This window comes from Camarhynchus parvulus, chromosome 4 (genome assembly GCF_901933205.1).
Source record: "Camarhynchus parvulus chromosome 4, STF_HiC, whole genome shotgun sequence".
In the NCBI taxonomy this organism is placed as follows: domain Eukaryota; kingdom Metazoa; phylum Chordata; class Aves; order Passeriformes; family Thraupidae; genus Camarhynchus; species Camarhynchus parvulus.
This window is the reverse complement of record NC_044574.1, coordinates 27,678,585-27,696,315: the sequence shown is the minus strand read 5'-3', so window position 1 is coordinate 27,696,315 and position 17,731 is coordinate 27,678,585. Positions and strand designations below refer to the sequence as shown.

The window sequence follows — 17,731 nt, the reverse complement described above, 5'->3', positions numbered from 1 at the left end:
TCGTGTATGCGTGAGCCCAGCAGGGCCCGAGCACGGAATCACAGAGCGGGTCGGGCTGGCAGCGACAACAGCGGCCATCCTGTCCAGCCCCCTGCTCCCTGCTCAGGCAGGGCCAGCCCGTCCGAGCCCCTGCTCCCTGCTCAGGCAGGGCCAGCCCGTCCAGCCCCTGCTCCCTGCTCAGGTAGGGCCAGCCCGTCCGAGCCCCTGCTCCATGCTCAGGCAGGGCCAGCCCGTCCAGCCCCTGCTCAGGCAGAGCCAGCCCGCAGCACACGGCACAGGGCTGTGTCCGGCAGTTCCTGAATAGCTCCAGTGAGAGAGACTCCACAGCCTCTCTGGGAAATCTGTTCCGGTACTCAGTCACCTGCACAGAAGAAAAGATCCTCCTCATATTCAGGTGGAAGTTCGTGTGTACCAGTTTCTGCCCATTGCCTCTTGTCCCGTTGGTTGGCACCACGAAGGCGAGCCTGAATCCATCCTCTTGGCACCATGCCCACCTCTAGATACTTGTAGACATTGATAAATTTCCCTCTCAGTCTCTTCTTGAGGATGAACAAGCCCAGCTTCCTCCACCTTTCCTTGTGTAAGACAGATGCTCCAATCCCATAACCATCTCTGTTGCCCTTGCTGGACCTGGTCCGGGAGCTCCATATCTCTCCTGAACTAAGGAGCCCAGAACTTGACACAGCACTCCAGGTGATGCTCTCCCTGGGAACCCCAGGATAGCTGTGTGCCCCGATGCTCTCCCCAGAGCAAGGACAGGAATGTGCTTCCTGAGGAGCAATAAAGTGATTGCTTATGTTGTTCAAATACGTAAGCTCAATTTTGAAAAACCATTCAAAATAGAAACAGTGTAATAAACTTTTAATTCATAAGATATACTTCATTGTGTAAAAATACTTCTTATATACAAAATAATGTGTGCATGTAAGTAGACAACATGCTGAAACACCAGCACCTATATCACTTCATCACACAAAGTGATCATTCACACCAGTGTCATGAGAAGGACCAAAATATTCAATAGTTAAGTGCAGAAAAAGTCCCTGTGCTGAGCTACATTATCTCCCCAGTAAGGAATTTCTTTGCAATGCTGGTCAGGTACTGTTTTCTGTGTGTGCTCTGCCTTGGCAGTTCATTATATCTGTTTAGAAACCAGTGGAGTCGTGGCCATGGTCATCCTGCACAGCTGTGTCCCCCCTAACACACAAGGGACTCCAAAAACCCACTATAAAGACAAGAGAACCACAACAAAGGAAATTAATTTTCTGCAAATTCTCTTCTACTGTCTTTTTAGTCAGAGGATCTTCCACCATTTTCCCAGTTTAGGGATAAAGCAGTCTTCATCAATGAAGAAAACCACTTTGGTGCAGAAGAGATAATGCAGTGAATGGGTCTGTTTGTCTCCACTGCTGAGCATGAGTCACTCCACCACCCCAGCTTTCTCCATCTCTTTTTGCGCTTCCAGTTGTAAAGCAGTGGCTGGTTTTCATTGTCACCAGGGAAGCACAGAAAGATACACAATTTGCCTCCCTCTGAAGTGATTCAAAGAAAAGAGACTTGGAAAGAAATATGCTTAAATATTAGTCAAGACGTGAAATACAGTAGTTCAAATGATTCCCTCCTTTCAATAGTTTTCACATATATGAATTTTGACATGCTGCACAACAGCAAGTGTTTTATGCGTAAGATATAACTATAAAAGAGAAAAGACACAATTAGCATCTCTCCACTTTGAATTAAGGTCTTTAGCAGACCTTTTTTAGCTTGCATGATATGCAGAGACCTTACATTTCCTCAGAAATTGGTCACTTGGTTGAGATTATCATTAAAATATGGGCTTTTGAGGTAGAATTAGAGAAAATGTGTGACTTTACCTTGGTTTTAATAAACCATTAATCTCTTATATTCCCAGTTTTCATGAAAATACTTTAGAAAAAATTATCTAAAAAACAAGTGGTATAAATGCCTTCCGATGCTTTGGGTATGAGCTAAAGTTTTTCTGATAAAACTCATGACACAAAACAGCAGCCAGTGCCTGGTTAAAAAGAACATACATCACTACACACCACCATGTCACATTGTGAATTCCAAGTGTGATGGCCATAGAAACATATATGAGGAGCTCTGCAAAATAATGAGGGCAAGAGACGCTCTCAAACCAGTCTCCAAAAGGTACACTGTGGCTCAGACTTACAACCTTTCCTGCAAGCAAACAGAAAGAAATTAACTGGGAAGATGCATTAAACAAACTCTTCTTCTCACAATTACAGAACAATATGCTTATTAATCATCATAATCTTCTCACAATTATAGAACAATGTGCTGATTAATCATCATCATCCACCTCCATCCGATCTGACAGCTTTGCACTTAATGAAACAAGATGCCACCTCTGGCTGTGCAAACACAGAGTATGGAAACCATGTCTATCCTTCAGATGTTAGAAGATAGAGCTTCATTTTATGTTTTACAGACTATATATACAGACATATCACACCCTCTCCCCCCACTTCAGCCATCCAAACAGCCTCATTTAATCTACGTACTACAAGAACAGAGAAACACTCATGTTTAACGTATTAGAAGCTACAGAAGCCTATCAAAACAACCAGAAAAAAAACCCTAAGTAAATAGTTGACAGAAATTAAACATCTTACCTGATCTGCTTTTTCTAAGATTAGCTAGAATTGCAAGGCATCTGTGTTGGTGAAGAGAGGCCCAAATGTACATCATAACTCCTATGATGTGATACCAGCAAATCTGCACAGAAAGCTTTTTTCCTGAATGAAACATGTTTTATTAATATATGGCCAGGAAGTAACTTTCCAAGCATCATCTCAAAACACTATATAACATAAAGTGTTATAACATATATAACATATATAATATCTCAAACAATGCATATATAACATATATAACATCTCAAAACACTATATAACATTTTCTCAAATGTTACTGTCTTACAAAATTCTACTAGTGAGCCTCTAACTCCTTGAAAGAGGCCTTGAAACCCTGTATCATTTGGCTGCCCAGGTAGTAGCTCATTTGCCTTGACTGCTCTATACTAAAATACCTAGTTATTAATCCAGCAGCTTGAAATACAGTGTGATGTGCAATGACACATAATTGGTAGACTAAGACCTCAATATTCAACACTGTTTGTAACTATTATTATCCTAATTAAACATGTTGTCATGGCTCAGTTCAACATGCAGGCACACAGTTGTCTCCCTCACAGTGACTTACATACATACACACACACACATGTACATACCACCCCCTGCCTGACGTGGTTCAAAGTGCTTAAAAACTTCACCAAACTTGGCAATGACTGCCTCACAAAAATTAATCACAGGAGGAATGCTACAGCCAGCTGATGGTTTGCCTGTGCAGGGGATTTAGCAACTCAGTTGTGAGACTCAATGGAATGTGTTGGCAGAAACAAGTCATATAATACAAATTTCTCATGTATTAATGGAAACATTACAGTACCAAGGGAAAGAAGACACTGCCTGAGTCAAGGCAGAGCAGTGGCAAGTTCTCCATGGAAAAAAAAGGAGGTGGCCAAGCCAGCCTTGCAGATTCAGCTTGCAGGAAAGCTTACAACAAAAAAACCTCCTCTTCAGTTTGGGAACTGAAGTTGTGTAGTGGCATTTGAGAACTGGTACCTATTACTGTCCTTCACAAAGCATATGATCTTTATCCTTTCAGCACATAACCATGAAAGTGTGTCCCTGCCTGTGTTTGTATATAATGCTGGCTGACTGTATGATATACTGAAATGTAATTACTTTGAACTATACCAGGAAGTACTTTTATGTCTCATCAGTTAACACACTTCTCAAACAAGCAGCTCTCTATGAAACCATTTGCCACAATGCAAACAAATGAGAGCAAAACTGCATCTTTGATGATAACTAAGCAGACACTTACCATTCCTGACATTAGTAGGCACTTGACACAGCACAGTTGAGCCAACAGCAATGTAGTAACCAAGTCCAAAGCAGTACTGCACGATATGAATGACACCGCTGGAAAACACACTGGTCCAGAGGCATTCTGCAAGTCTTCGACAGCTATGCAGCCAAAGGAGCAAGAGAACCAGGAGCGCAGAGAAGTGCTCACTATCTGCTTACAGACAAAATCCAGCAACTTTGAAACAGACAGGAACAATTTAACCCTGACAGTGCTTAAAAAAGACTGTTCCCTCTACCCACAGCAAAACTTTACCATCATTTTAAATTAACTGGGAAAAATATTTGTACAGGTGAGGCACTGCTGACCAGAGCAAGATTTCTTCCAGAAGGTGCTATTGGCCTTTTCTGTTAAAAGGACTGCTGAAAGCCAGCATATCCATAAATATTTCTATCTTCAATAATGACAAAGGTACTTGGTGTACCAGGAAAGTAATTTGGAGTGTAGTTGAAAAGCAACCAATGAAGTAGCACTTGGATACAAATTCAGTATCCGAGTTTTTTATTTATATGGCTACATTATAATATCTGGAATACTTGCCCATGTCCTTGCTCTGAGAATCTCTGCCAAGAGCATGGTGCATGTCCTGAATCCATGATGGGAGTGACTCTCCAAGGAACTCAACTCGGAAAAGACAGATCAGCAGGAAGCCATTCCAGAGCACAGAAACCACATAAAAGTGAGTAAACCACCTGTGGGAACAAAAAAGGGTTTTCATTAATGTTCTCATCATTCCTTGGAGATGTAGCTGCAGGACATGCTTGTCTGATGGGGAGTACATTCCATTTTGGTGCCCACATCAAATATCCAAGTAGAAAACTCAGGACTTCAGTGGTACCAAGCAGGAATAACCTTAACACATTTTATCCCAGTAAAATGCTGCCTGGAATACCCTAACTTAGCTTACCTTACTAACCATAGCTGCACTAAAGAGGAGACAGTGTAATCCACACATTGCAAAAGTACTCCTCAAGGCTTACAACTAATTGTGATGTACATTTTCTTTTTAATTTACACTACCCAAAGCACATTCAGATTAGTTTTCTGCTTATTTCCAAGCTGCTGCACCTCACAGCACTCCCACTTTTCTCAGTTCCAGTGGGTGCATTACATGACATGTTAAAATTCATCGAAGGAACCCAGAAGTAATTACCCTCCTCTACATTAAAATATCTTGTCCTTCTGCAAATTCAAGGTCTGCAACAATCATATAGGAAAAAAGCAGTGACCATCAACACTGCTGGGCGATTACAAGGCAAGACCACACGTTTGTTATTTTTAAGAAAACAAAGAATCTGCCAGCCTCGTAATGCACTTATAAAAGCATACTGTGCATTACCAAAATGCAAGGCATGACAGGCAAGGCAGGTAACTGGGCTGAGTAAAACAGCCTACAGCTGTTTACAATATCCAGCTCAAACTAGGTGATTCAGTATTTCCTTTTGCTTTTAAAATTAGAAGTCCTTCTGGCAGTGAAGAAAAATCAGGACTTCTGGAAACATCTGCAAAGAGATAAAGTATGTCCCATGGGAAGATGCTGATAGCCTTGACTTGACAATGTAACTACAAGTACAAAACTAGGATATAACTGTATAGTCAAGTGAAGACCACATTTCTGTTGAACACGCAAACTCGTCTCTTGAGGCAGTGAAGGGGTACAATACCCCTGCTTAGTGAAACCAATGACCCCTCCTAGAGCAGCTCAGGTATCTCTCAAGAGCACAAAAGAGATCAAGTCAGAATCACAGTGGCAGCGAGCATCCCTGCATGCTCCAGAGCACCTTGCCCATTGGCAGCTGGCTTTCCCTATAAATTATGACTTCTTCTCAGTTCCTTCTCCTACAAAGCAGAAACTGCAACATTCTCTCTGCTGATTCACAACAGCAGAACTAAAATTTAACCCCCCTCCCTCACTTTCTAAGACAAACAGAATTTGTACATTGACAAAAACTCACCATCACGTCCAAGTTTCAAGCTCTTTCCCTGAAGTCCTATTACTCAGTTGACTCATATCTTGTCACTCGCCAGGAAAATTTCTCCACACATTGATTTTTGCTACCAGCACACAGACAAGCCCTGGCAACTTAAAAGCGACACACCCTTCGAGCTTTCAGCAATCCCAATTACAGTGGGGATGTATGTGACCTACAGATCAAACCAGCACTGCAGTAAGTACACGTGTCATCCCTCCTCAACAAGAGGAATTTTCACTATTTGCCAAACCAACCTGAAATGCAACACAATATTTTACAAGACAGAACGGCAAAGTTAAAAACAAGCCCAGGCTAGTGAAAACACAATACTTGTCTGGAAACATGACATAGTTGAAAAGAATAGAAAATGCCTCGGTGGCTACCTTCAAGATCTTCTCTATTCCTTCAGGTAGAAGGGTTATGGATTCACTGACATTATTATGATTAACTAACAGAATTGCTTTGTACATATTGAGACCTTGAGACCAATTCCCTGAAAAAGCACATTCTTTAGACACCAATCTCCCTAAGCAGGGGTGTTGGGAAACTTCTGTTGGAGAAAGGTCAACTTGGACAAGAAGCTGCAGTATGCAGTGATTAAGACAAAGCCTTTATGAATCCTTATTTTCACTCAGGGTACTGCACATTTTAAACACATCCATGGGTATATTCTGTATCATGAAGCCTGAGAACCAAGACTACAACCTTTCCATGAATGACTTGCTGTGTCACAAAACTTTTTTTAACTTTTCATTTGAAAGGTTTGTATACAAAATGTGTCAGAGATTGTTACAATAGGGAAGATCAGATCTTCAGACTAAGTAGCCTCCCAGTCCTGTCCTGCTGGCCTTGCAAGATCCTGTCTGGTGTACGTTCAAGTCAAAGACTAGTTCTAGTCATCAATCTCAGCTGATTAAAAAATAAGAAATCCCATAATATATAAAACCAGAAACATATAAAAAGCTGTAAAGGGGGGTGGAGGGGGGACTGCCTCCTTTCATGATTTCACTAAATATCTATTTAAGTTAATTCATTTAATTACACATCTAAACATATACATACATTTAATTGTGTTTCATCAAACATCTGTTAAGGTGGATTCGGATAATGCGGTGGTTCTTTCGCCTTATCAGAGACTGTTCATGCAAGGTCTAGATTGCTGTGTTGCTATGCTGTTATTGGCCACATTTCAAAAAGAAACCTTGAAGGGAAAAGGCAAGGACTACGAACTGGAGTAAGACAGTCAACCTGCAGCATATTTGTAGAGTCACAATTACTCAGGATTCCACACTCCCAGGTGCCTGACCCGAGTCTTGCAGGGAGGTTTGTTTTGGGGACCTCGCATGCGACTGGGATTCGAGGCATTCAGTTTTTGTTCCGATTTGGAACACACGCATTCTGTATGACCGCTCGCAGTCTCTACGCTCCTCGGTTCCTCATCTGCAGAACCAGATGAGCAACAAAGCTGAGCCCAACTCTACAAAACCCCGCCGTGCTCTCGGCGTGTGCTGCTTGTTCACTGCCGCGACCTCCGGATGCGGTACCCGAAACACGCACCCGGTACCCGAGACACACACCCGGTACCCGAGATAGACACTCGGTACCCGAGACGCGCGCCCGGTACCGGAGACGTGCACGGCCATCGCTATGCGCCGCCACGGCAGCAGGACCCTCCTCACCTCTTGGGCACCTGCAGGAGCCGCAGCCAACCCGGGAGCTGCCCGCACCCGCGCTTTGTCTTCCCGTAGCGAATGAGGTCCTGGAAAAGGCCGGAGATCACCAGGCCAGCGCCACCGGGCCGCGGCGCCGGGGCCCGCCGGAGCAGCAGCAGCGCCGCCAGGAAGGCGGCGGCCAGCAGGCACCAGGCGGCGGCCAGCAGGGACCAGGCGGCGGCCAGCGCCGCCAGCATCGCCCCGGACTCGCTCCGCTCCGCTCCGCCCCGGCCCCTGCCCCGGCGCTGGGCCCGGCCCCGCTCCGCCCCGCCCCGACGGGGGCGCTGTCCTTTCCGCTTCCCGTTCTCGGGAAATGCGGGGACCCTGGAGCCCGAGCGGCGCTGCGGAGCGCGGGCACTGCCCGCTGTCCCTGTCCCCGCGCCCAGAGCAGCGCCGGGCCGTGTTGTCTGACAGCTTTAGACGCGGTTCCCCGCCGTAGTCTGCTGGAAAAGCTCGCAGCCCGCGGCTTGGACAGCTGTACCCTTCGCTGGGTTAAGAACTGGCTGGCTGAGCGGGCTCAGAGAGTGGTGGCGAATGGTGCTGCATCCCCCTGGCAGTGGGGTTCCCCAAGGCTCAGTTTTGCACACAGTCCTGTTTAATATCACTATTGTTGATCTGTATGAGGGAGCCGAGTGCACCCCCAGTAAATTCATGGATAACGCCAAGTGGGTGATAGAGTTGATCTGCTGGAGGGCAGGAAGGCTCTGCAGAGGGATCTGGACAGGCTGGATCAATGGGCTAAGAACAGCAGTGTGAAGTTCAACAAGGCCAAGTGCTGGTCCAGCACCTGGGTCCCAACAACAGTGACTCCTGCGGTGCTATAGGCTGGGGGAAGAGTGTCTGGAAAGCTGCCCAGCAGAAAAGGACCTGGGGGTGTTGGTGACAGCAACTGAACATGAGCCAGATGTGCCCAGGTGGCCAAGCAGGCCAATGGCACCCTGGCCTGTATCAGTGACAGTGTGGCCAGCAGGAGCAAGGTGGTGATTGTCCCCTGTACTCAGCACTTTTGAGGGCATGCCTTGAGTGCTGTGTTCATTTCTGGGTCCTTCAGTAGAAGGACATTGAGGTGCACATTTTATATTTTACCAATGTACTTTTACTAAGCAGAGGTATAAATCCTGCCTAGATTATTTTAAGATATGGTTGCATTAATCAATCCTATCAGTGAATCCTTCAAAGCAGCAAATGCACTGCTGAAGCACTCATGACGTCAGTGACATTGCTTTGGGAAAAAAATCATTGAAGTTCACATTTCCTGCTAAAATACGTTGGTAGCTCTCTGGTTCAATTTGCATGACAGGTTATAATAAATATGTTTAGTTCAATATTATTTATAACAATGCTTGGTGCTCAGTCTAATTCTCTTGTCAATTCTGTATAACTGAATCCTAAATCTGGTTCAAGGATTTCATGGCCAAATGGTTTTGGTAATTAGCAGGAGATGAATATATCAGCCAGGTGGGTGTAAATCTTTGGGGATGAGAGGAAGGAGCTGACTGTATGTGGATAATTCCCCAGCTGGTGAGAGCAGGGGGAAGGAGAGCATGCCCAGGCTGTGCTGGGCAGGAGGTAGGGATGTCACTATCCCTGCGTCCCAGCCCTGCAGCTGGGGAGCTCAGTCAGCAGCTGCCTTGCCATGCTTATCTCTAAGTTCTACACAGCCGCATTTCCAGAGTGCTGCTGTGGTGACTGGCTCCAGCAGAGCATGGCATGTGTAAGCAGGGAGCAGCCATGCCTGCTGTGCAAGCAGTGATGGCTCAGGAGCTGCCTGTGACAGCCTGCAGGTCACAGCTGCAATGTCCGTCTGCAGGTCCTGACTTGAGGCACCCTGTGCTCTTGTGCTGCACATTCCCCTCAGCTGGACATTGTCCACCGTTGCAGTGTGTCTCTCTGAAGCACAGCAGATGTAGCTCTTTCTTTTCAGCCTCATCTCCCTTCTGAAACAAAAAGGAGACATGTCACAGCCTTGTCTCTGCAGTCTGCTCCTTTTACAGCTTCCACAAGACAGCTAAGACAAGGGGCAGCAATGCTCTGGCCTATAAAGCAAGTCCTTCCTTGTCTGAGCAGCAACCTTCTAAAACTTGAAATAGATTTGTTCAGCAATTTCAGTGGCCAATGCAGTTGCTATTTCAATGAAATCATGGTCTAAAGACTCCTGGCTGGGTGTATGGCATGGCTCTGCAATAGTCTGAGTGGATCCTTGGCTTCCACGGCACTCCAGATACATTTTTCTGTAGAGTTTGGGCTTTGGGGATGTTTGTAAAGAGAAGGACAAGGAATGTGGTGTTATAGTGCCCATGAGACAGTGAAGCCAGAGTGCCTACAGGTGTGCTGCTGTGGAATAGATCTGGTGTATGACAGCAGGGCTCCAGCAGGACAGTCCCACATACTCAAAGACATGCAGTGCATCTTGCCATATTCCCATTTAGTGTGGCATGTGCTCAACTTTTTGGCACTTCAATAATCTTCCAAATTTATCTAACCCAGTGCCTTGGAGGTACAGCTCTCATGGAGGTCAGTGAACTACCAAATATTTAATATCAAATACCTCTTCCATGAGCTAAGCTTTAAGGAATGAAGACCAGGAATCTTCTAGGTGTGGGTACGAGTGTATGAGGCACTATTTCTACATGGCAAGCTGTGTTGCTGGCTGTGTTGTGTTGCCTGCAGTGTTACTAGTAGCAAAGCCAGGCAAAGAGGATTTAGTAGGCATGGCCCCACACTTGTTCTGCACTCTACCAGGACACATAGGTGGGAAGGGAGAGAATCAGTGTTTGAGAAAACTGCAGCTGTAACAGGTAGAACAGGTCTCTTTTAATATCTTAACAATCACCTTCAACATGGATGCATGTGGGATTTCCTATGGGGCAAATAAGAGCCACAGCATGAATGCTGTGCCCATGGACTAACCCATGGCAGTGATTATGTGCAGAAGCCTAAAGGAAAGTGCTGTGGTGCACAATGTTTTTGTCAACACTTACTCAGAAATTACTTCAACCTACTATGAAAGGGTCACAGAGTCCACCCATCAGCAACACTTCCCCATGCTCCATGGTGTCCCTGCAAGTTATTGTCACTGCTATAATAATGGTAAAACCTACAGGTGTAAGTGGCAGATTCAATGATGAAAGAATTACAATGATTTGTGTTTATGCTTGAATCCTTCCTTTGCTTGTGGGTGCTGGCGCTTTTCCTGCTGTAATGCAGAGCAGATTTAAGTTACGCAGGGAGATGCCAGACTCCAGATGGATCATTTGGAAAAGCTGGTGGTCTGCAGAGGGCTGTGGAGTTGCATCCCTGAGGCTTTCTTGACCACGTAGTCTGTGCTTCCTGGACACCCAAGGCACCCTCCATGCCAGCTGGCTCCAGCCATGGCTGTCACTACAGGAAGGTGGGATCCAACCTCTCATGTAGTCAGCTTGTTGGCTATTTCCTCAGAGTTCAGATAATTGGAGGAAGAAGGGAAGGAGTACAGCTGTGTGGGTGGGAAATTGTTTGAAGGGAAGAGGAATCAGTAGTTAGTTGCCTTAAATATACTTCAAGCTAAATATATTTCAAATATATTAAATATATTTCAAGCTAAACCGAGATGAAGATGTAAGTTCTACGCTGCTGCTGCTCATATTGTGTAAATAGTTTGCACAGCAGTAAGAGAGAGCCCTTCTTTCTAGGGTTTTTTCCCCAGTGCTGTACAATTGAGGCTGGTTGTGTGACACCATGTGCGGTGACGATTTCCCCTCTTTTTAGGCGAGTAACACCCTCTAGGTGGCACCAGCACTCTTCGGTTCCCGAAACGCGCCCGCCCTGCGCTGGGCTCCGGCTCCTGCTGCCTGGAGTGCCCCGAGCATCCCTCCAGCATCCTCTCAGCATCCTCCCGGCATCCTCCGAACAGCAGCGCTGCGGGGCTCCCACCTCGCGTTAGCTGGCTAGAACAGCTGATTTTTGCCTTTGTAGGCTTTGAACTTCGACAATTGCAGACGTTTGTGTTTGCTTGCTGGCTTTCTGTGGCAAATACTTGTTCTCAGCCCCGTAACACTTATTCCATCTTGATAGGTGGAGTTCAACTTACCTAACTTCACGAATCTGAAAATTAGGTAAATAGATGAAACTATTTGCATGGGTTCCTGATATAACTGATGGAGACAGGTATCTCCAGAGTGCCAATTCTTTTCTTCCTGAGCATAGTTGTATCAGCTGTTGAGCTGTATTGTCCTCCCTGCTGAAGATCTGCTTGGGGGAAAGAGAATCTTAGAGGATCCAGAATAAAAGTGGGTATAAACTATTTGTGCTTCTGGATCTAGAGTTGATGAGTGTCATGCAAAGAGATTTTAGCTAAGTTTAAAAAAAAATACTTTTTCACAAAAGTCCAGGTCATGCAAGAGAGTTATCTGTAAATGTAACTGCTTTTTGTTTCCTGCCTCTTAAAGGAGACCTACCCAGACAGTTTATAGGCTTCTGTGAGACATCACATGTAACAAAACTTATTAGGTTTTAGTATATGGAGAATGGAGAGAAAGCCTGGAAAGATGGTGTGCAAAAGCAGAGAAGGAGGATCAAGGCTTGGCTGAACCATATAGGAAAAGCTGGAGAGGTCAGACAAGAGCTCAAACTTCTGTGTTACAGAGCTGGACTTGTGTGGGTCACTGTGGACCATAATGTCTGACAGAGCTTCATGAAACATGAAATGCTTGTAGGGTGTGGGACAGGAAAGCTCTGCTTTGGAGATTTTCAACTCAGGCCATCATATTATTCAAAGGAATTTGCAATAGTCAGCATAATTTACTGGCCAGCCCACAGCAGATTTCTCTGCAACTCCAGACTTGCTAGACTTACCCACCTATATTATATAGTGATTTTGGTTTGTTTTTTGGTGTTGTTTTTTTTTTTTCATTTATAAGGGAGAATAGGGAAATTATTCAGTTACTCAGATACTTTTTGCTCATTGCTTTGTTCAGACTTTTCTTTCCAACAAATATTTTTGTTTGTTAATGGCTAATGAAGCTCAAAAACTTTGTGAGCAAAATAGCTACAGTTAGGTTTCTTGGTAATCTCTGAGACAGGATTCAGTGTGAATTTAGCGCAAAGACAACCCTGAAAGTAGAATTAGAGGCCACAGTCTTTCAGACTTGTATCAAAATTCTTAAAGCCAGTACAGGTGAGGATTTTAAAATCTAGACACTTGTTTAGAGGATGTAATGATCTGTATTTAGTTGGTTGGTACTAGTGGGTCTAGAAACCTTAGCTGTCAAAACATTCTTTGATTCAACTAATTAACACAATGGGCTAAAGTCCTACATCTCTGTAATTTGTGGGCAAGTAAACCAAGAAAGCCATCAGATTGCTGCATTTTGAAGTTTAAAATGCTAGCCTTTGTCTACTGGTTTTGATCACTGGCAGAATGTACTGAGATGCTGTGGCCAAGAAAACATAAATCACAGAGCACAAAAAAAGCACACTTAGAGACGTGAGAAACTTACACTGAAATGCACTTCCCCCATTCAAGGGATGACTATGTGCCCTTGGCTTTCAAATTATAAAATGTGAGTGTTTCCACTAGCTGATAGAAAGCAGGAGTCAATCTCTGATAAGATGAGAGCTCCTGTTCAGGATTGGTGCCATGCTTCTGGGATAAACACTGTTATAAACACTGTTATATTTGCATAGATCTTCATTCATAATTCATGCACAGGAATCCATAGACTTCAAGGTGTGACTTCTACATGTCTGAGGGCCATGATACTAAGATGCATGATTTATTTACCATTCAGCTATATTATTTGCTGAGTTTTCACCAAACACAGCTAGCCAGTATCTTGCCAATGTAGTCAGCTTGGAATCGGAGACAGTTTGGAGTTTCACTCTGGGAATAAAAGTAGCTTTATGATATGATATTGATCTCAGATTGGTAATGTGCTGTGAAGGCTAAGTCTGGGCAAGCTGTTTGCTATATGAACTGGCATTTGGATTTTTGAGAAACTATCATTATCTAAGGAAGTTTGTAAGGGAGGAAACTACCTAAAGCTCATAATTATCACTTGAATTATTTTGACTTTCAATATAGCTTAATGAAAAGTAAATACACCCTTAGTTAAGATTATAAGTAAGTTATGGTTAAAATGAGAGCAGGGAAGATAAGTTAAAGTTCTCAGGAATGAGTCCTTAATAATTTCTTTGTCAAAGGGCACTGGTCCGTGCTACAATCACAGGGCTTGGCAGGGGCAGAATTCAGGCTCTAAGAGTAGCAAATTATTATCCGACTCTGTACAAAAATCCTCAAAGGACATACCTGTCTCTGTCTTCTGTATATTTTATATTTATTTAGAAATCTGCCAGAAGATATTTGCAGAATGATCAGGATTTTCCTGGAATAGACAGATTGCATTCAGGCATGGGTTTAAAAGTAAAAGTTTCTGCCTGAGATTCTTTTTTAAACTTTCAGACTCAAATACAAGATATGAGAGTTCAGGCACTAGCTGCCTGCCAAAGGAGAAAGACCAAGGCTGATAAAAGTAATGGAGGGCAGTTAGCTGTCTCAGGGATATCAGCTGAAGAAGGAAAGCTCTAAATAGACTAGGCAGGCAATGAGAAAAGTAATAACAACATTTATATCTCACAATTGGGAAGAATCAAAGTTCCCTCAAGGAAACACAGACCATTTCCATGCTGCTTTATACACTCCATGGAAATGGATGACATTAGTGGGCTTTTCCTACACCCTCTGGAGCTATGAATGAAAAGTATTTTAATGTTGGTACCTGTTTGGTAAACATAATCATGGAAACAGAAGGAATTTTAGGACATAGGTCCTGTTCTCTAGGGTGGCAGATGTTCCAGTCTATACATGAAATCAATAACAGGAGCAGGACCCACACTTGTCATGGACTATGAGAATGATATTACTGAGTAGCAGAAGCACCTTCTCCACTGGGCATTATCTGGAGTGGGTACCTCTCCCTTGTATGGGAGCTAAAGAAAGTGGCTGTGTCCCAGGGATACCACCTGCTGTAAAAAGGAAACATTGGGTTTGAAAATGCCAGGCTGCTGCCCTGCTCCGGAATGCAGATGTGTCATTTTCCATATGTTATCAGTGCTGTGCCATAGCATGAAGTCACAGGCTAAATTCATGCATGTGCTCATATACTTACTGGTGATCCTGCCTTGGGAAAGATGCAGAGACTCAATGAACCCTTACTGTCTGTGACCTGTGACTAGAAAGAAATTCAGGTTCTCAACTACTAAGTACAGTTAACAGCTGTAAAAACAGCTGTAGAAAATAATTTGTGTTGCAAAAGGTAAACATGTCACAAGGGAAATGAAAGCTGTTGATGAATATTCAATTTTTTTTTTCATGTATTCTTATTGTATAAATATAATCTGGGCAAATTAACTCTTCCTGATTAACTAATTTAGTGTAATATTGGAAAGACAATTTAACATCTTTGCTTTCTTATTAATGCCACATTGCTACAAAGGGCAAAAAAGATGCAAGCTCTGTGCTAACAGTATATTATTTATACTTGAAACTGCTAAGTTTCCTTAGCAGGACTTGATCCTAACTTGATCTGAGCTCAGCCTTTCAGTATGATGTGGTAAATGAGACAAACTAGTGCTGGCTTTGCAGTATTTTCAAGTGAAGGTGCAAGAGAATGGTATTTTATTCAAAGCAAATCAGTTTTATCTGTAGCTTTTGTTACAAATCCCAGTCTAGTTCTGAATAAAATCTGGACTGAGAAGTGAATCAGTTCCACTTTAGCTCACACATCTTCTTTTATTCTGTCAAACCATTTGCTGTGTACTTCTTCCCTTGCTGTCATGTGCTTAAGTTTTGTACTCCTTTTTGCCAGCTGTTTGATTAATTTTTATCTTGTCTTGCTTTTCTAATTAATTTTTTTCAGTTACAGATTTTTAAAGGATTTTTTTCCTTGGTGTGCTTACTGACTGAAAGTGTCTAGTAAATATTCATCAAGAAAGTGTTACATTAGTAATTTTCTCAATAAATATTTATTAGAGATTTAACACTACAAATGCGTGTAGAATTGTGATAAATACTGGCTTCAGCTGAGAGAGTAACAGTGTCTGAAGAGCACTGCATGCTGCAAGCATGTTCAGATGCAGCCAATCAGTGACAAATATCTGGTGATTTTTAGGTAGGAGAGCTGAGATTTCCTTACCTACCAGGCCTGTCATACACGTGATGGCACAGGATTAGCTTCTGAGCTGGGGGCATAGAATTAAGAGGCAAAGAATTTAAAATGGCAGCAGCAAACCAGAGGAGCTGGGGGCTGGCATTGGTTTTAAAACACTTTTGAAAATGCTCTGTATCTTCTCCCAGTGGAAACAGTCTTCTGGATTTGATAGATATGTGAGAAGCCAGAGGGGCTTCTTGTGATACAGCTAGACAAGCATATTGGTGTCCACTTCATTGGCATCTGTGTGTATGACTGGAAAAAAAATTTAAAATGAACCCTGGAAGTGTTAAAGCAAATGAAAGGTCATCCACAAGTTAATTACTTGTAGTGCCTTACCTGTGTATTTGCACTGACACATGCTGCTCTGCTGCTCTCTGAACTAAGGGCTAGAAAAATAAACAGTTATGAGTGGGTAGATATGACTAAGGCAGGGGGGTCTCTGTGATAAATAATCCCAGCCCCTGTGCTCAGATGCTGGGAGCAGCTTTGGCCAAAGGCACGACTTGCTTGCCAGCCCCATTGTGTGATTCATCTCGGTTCAGCAGCAGAGACAGCAGTTAATAAACATTCTCATTGTCTGGGCTCAAAACAAGCTGAGGTCACATGGGGCTGGCACTGTTACCTAGGAGGAGATGCAGGCTCTGCTCTCCAGACTGCTGTTTTCTTGGCTCTTTTAATGAAATCTTATCCTGACAGGTTTCAAACCCCTTGGACTGAGAGCAGCAAGATGACTGTCAGAGCAATAGGGATGTATTATTTGCATGTGCTTCTGGTCTTTGTGCCAGGAGCACAGCAATGTGCCAGGAACTCAGAGCAATGTGCTTTACCCATAGCTCTGCTGAGCTTTACACACAGAATACTGTTCCTGCTGAAATCACTCCTGAAGCAGCTAGAGAAGGAAGAGAGAGAGGTGAAAACCACAGTGATTTGTACCACTATGTAAACAGTTTAGGTTTTCCTTTCCAACTGTGCAGCCCATGGGTGTGAGGAGAAATACAGCCAGATCATGAAACCTTCTAGGCTAGCTTGCCTGAGCCTGTGCTCAGTGTAACAGGGCACAGGACAGTAAGTGACTGTCCTTAACTGCCACTCACTTACACCATGTCAGAGGGGTAGAAGTGGCCCTGTCTCCACTGTCATTGGCAGGGATGTAGGGATGTAGGCACTGGGCATCCTGCATGGTGGGTCTGGGCTTGATGGGCTGGCCACAGAAGGTGTGCAAATGCTGCTGGCCAGGAGGACAAACCGTGGCCTGCCAGAGCTCTAACTGGGCAGGAGAGTTCCTTGCCTAGTTCCTTGTTCCCTGATTCCTTTAAATTCCATCATCTTGCAGCTCACTTAGATCTTATTTCAGGAGTCTCTCCCTATTCAGCAAGGGATTAAACACAAGCTTCAGTGGCTTTGCTGAACAGGATAGAGTTAAGCTCAGGACCTTCCCAATATTAGCACAATAGTCAGAGGTCTGACTGTCATGAGCAGTGTATGTAAGAGCTGTGAATGCCCACTGAATGGCCAGCCTGCTGCCTGTCACTCCTGCATTTTGTTGTGACCCCTGCCTGACCAGGTGTCTGGAGATGGCAGCATTTGCTTCCTCCCACCTCTGCAAAAATCATTTTTAGCAGTATCTCATCTGCCTTCCAGTTCTCAGTGATCAGAGGGCCTGTTGGAAACTTTTGGACTCAGCACTTACTATCAAGGTTGCCTGTGGTTGAATTCAACTCCTGATCTGCTCATAAGCTCCCTGAAAATTCATCCTGGCTGAGGAAACATAGTTTTTAATTTCACTCCAATACAGACAGTTTTAGCCTGCTAAATTCCCTAGCTCACCTCCAAATTGAACCAACAGCCTTCATCTGGCTTGAGGATTTAAGGAAAAGCATAG

The 17,731-nt window shown here is 43.9% G+C and overlaps 1 protein-coding gene across 1 annotated transcript; it reads right to left on the bottom strand.

The window, feature by feature from the left end:
• Positions 1–852: 852 nt before the first annotated feature.
• Positions 853–7,871, bottom strand: SRD5A3 (steroid 5 alpha-reductase 3). The gene is made up of 5 exons (XM_030947504.1): positions 7,628–7,871; positions 4,516–4,667; positions 3,934–4,128; positions 2,658–2,780; positions 853–2,202 (listed from the first exon to the last, which is right to left on the bottom strand). The coding sequence occupies exons 1-5, from the start codon at positions 7,855–7,857 to the stop codon at positions 1,943–1,945; spliced, it is 960 nt and encodes a 319-aa protein (XP_030803364.1). The 5' UTR covers positions 7,858–7,871; the 3' UTR covers positions 853–1,942.
• Between the last annotated feature and the right edge of the window lie 9,860 nt (positions 7,872–17,731).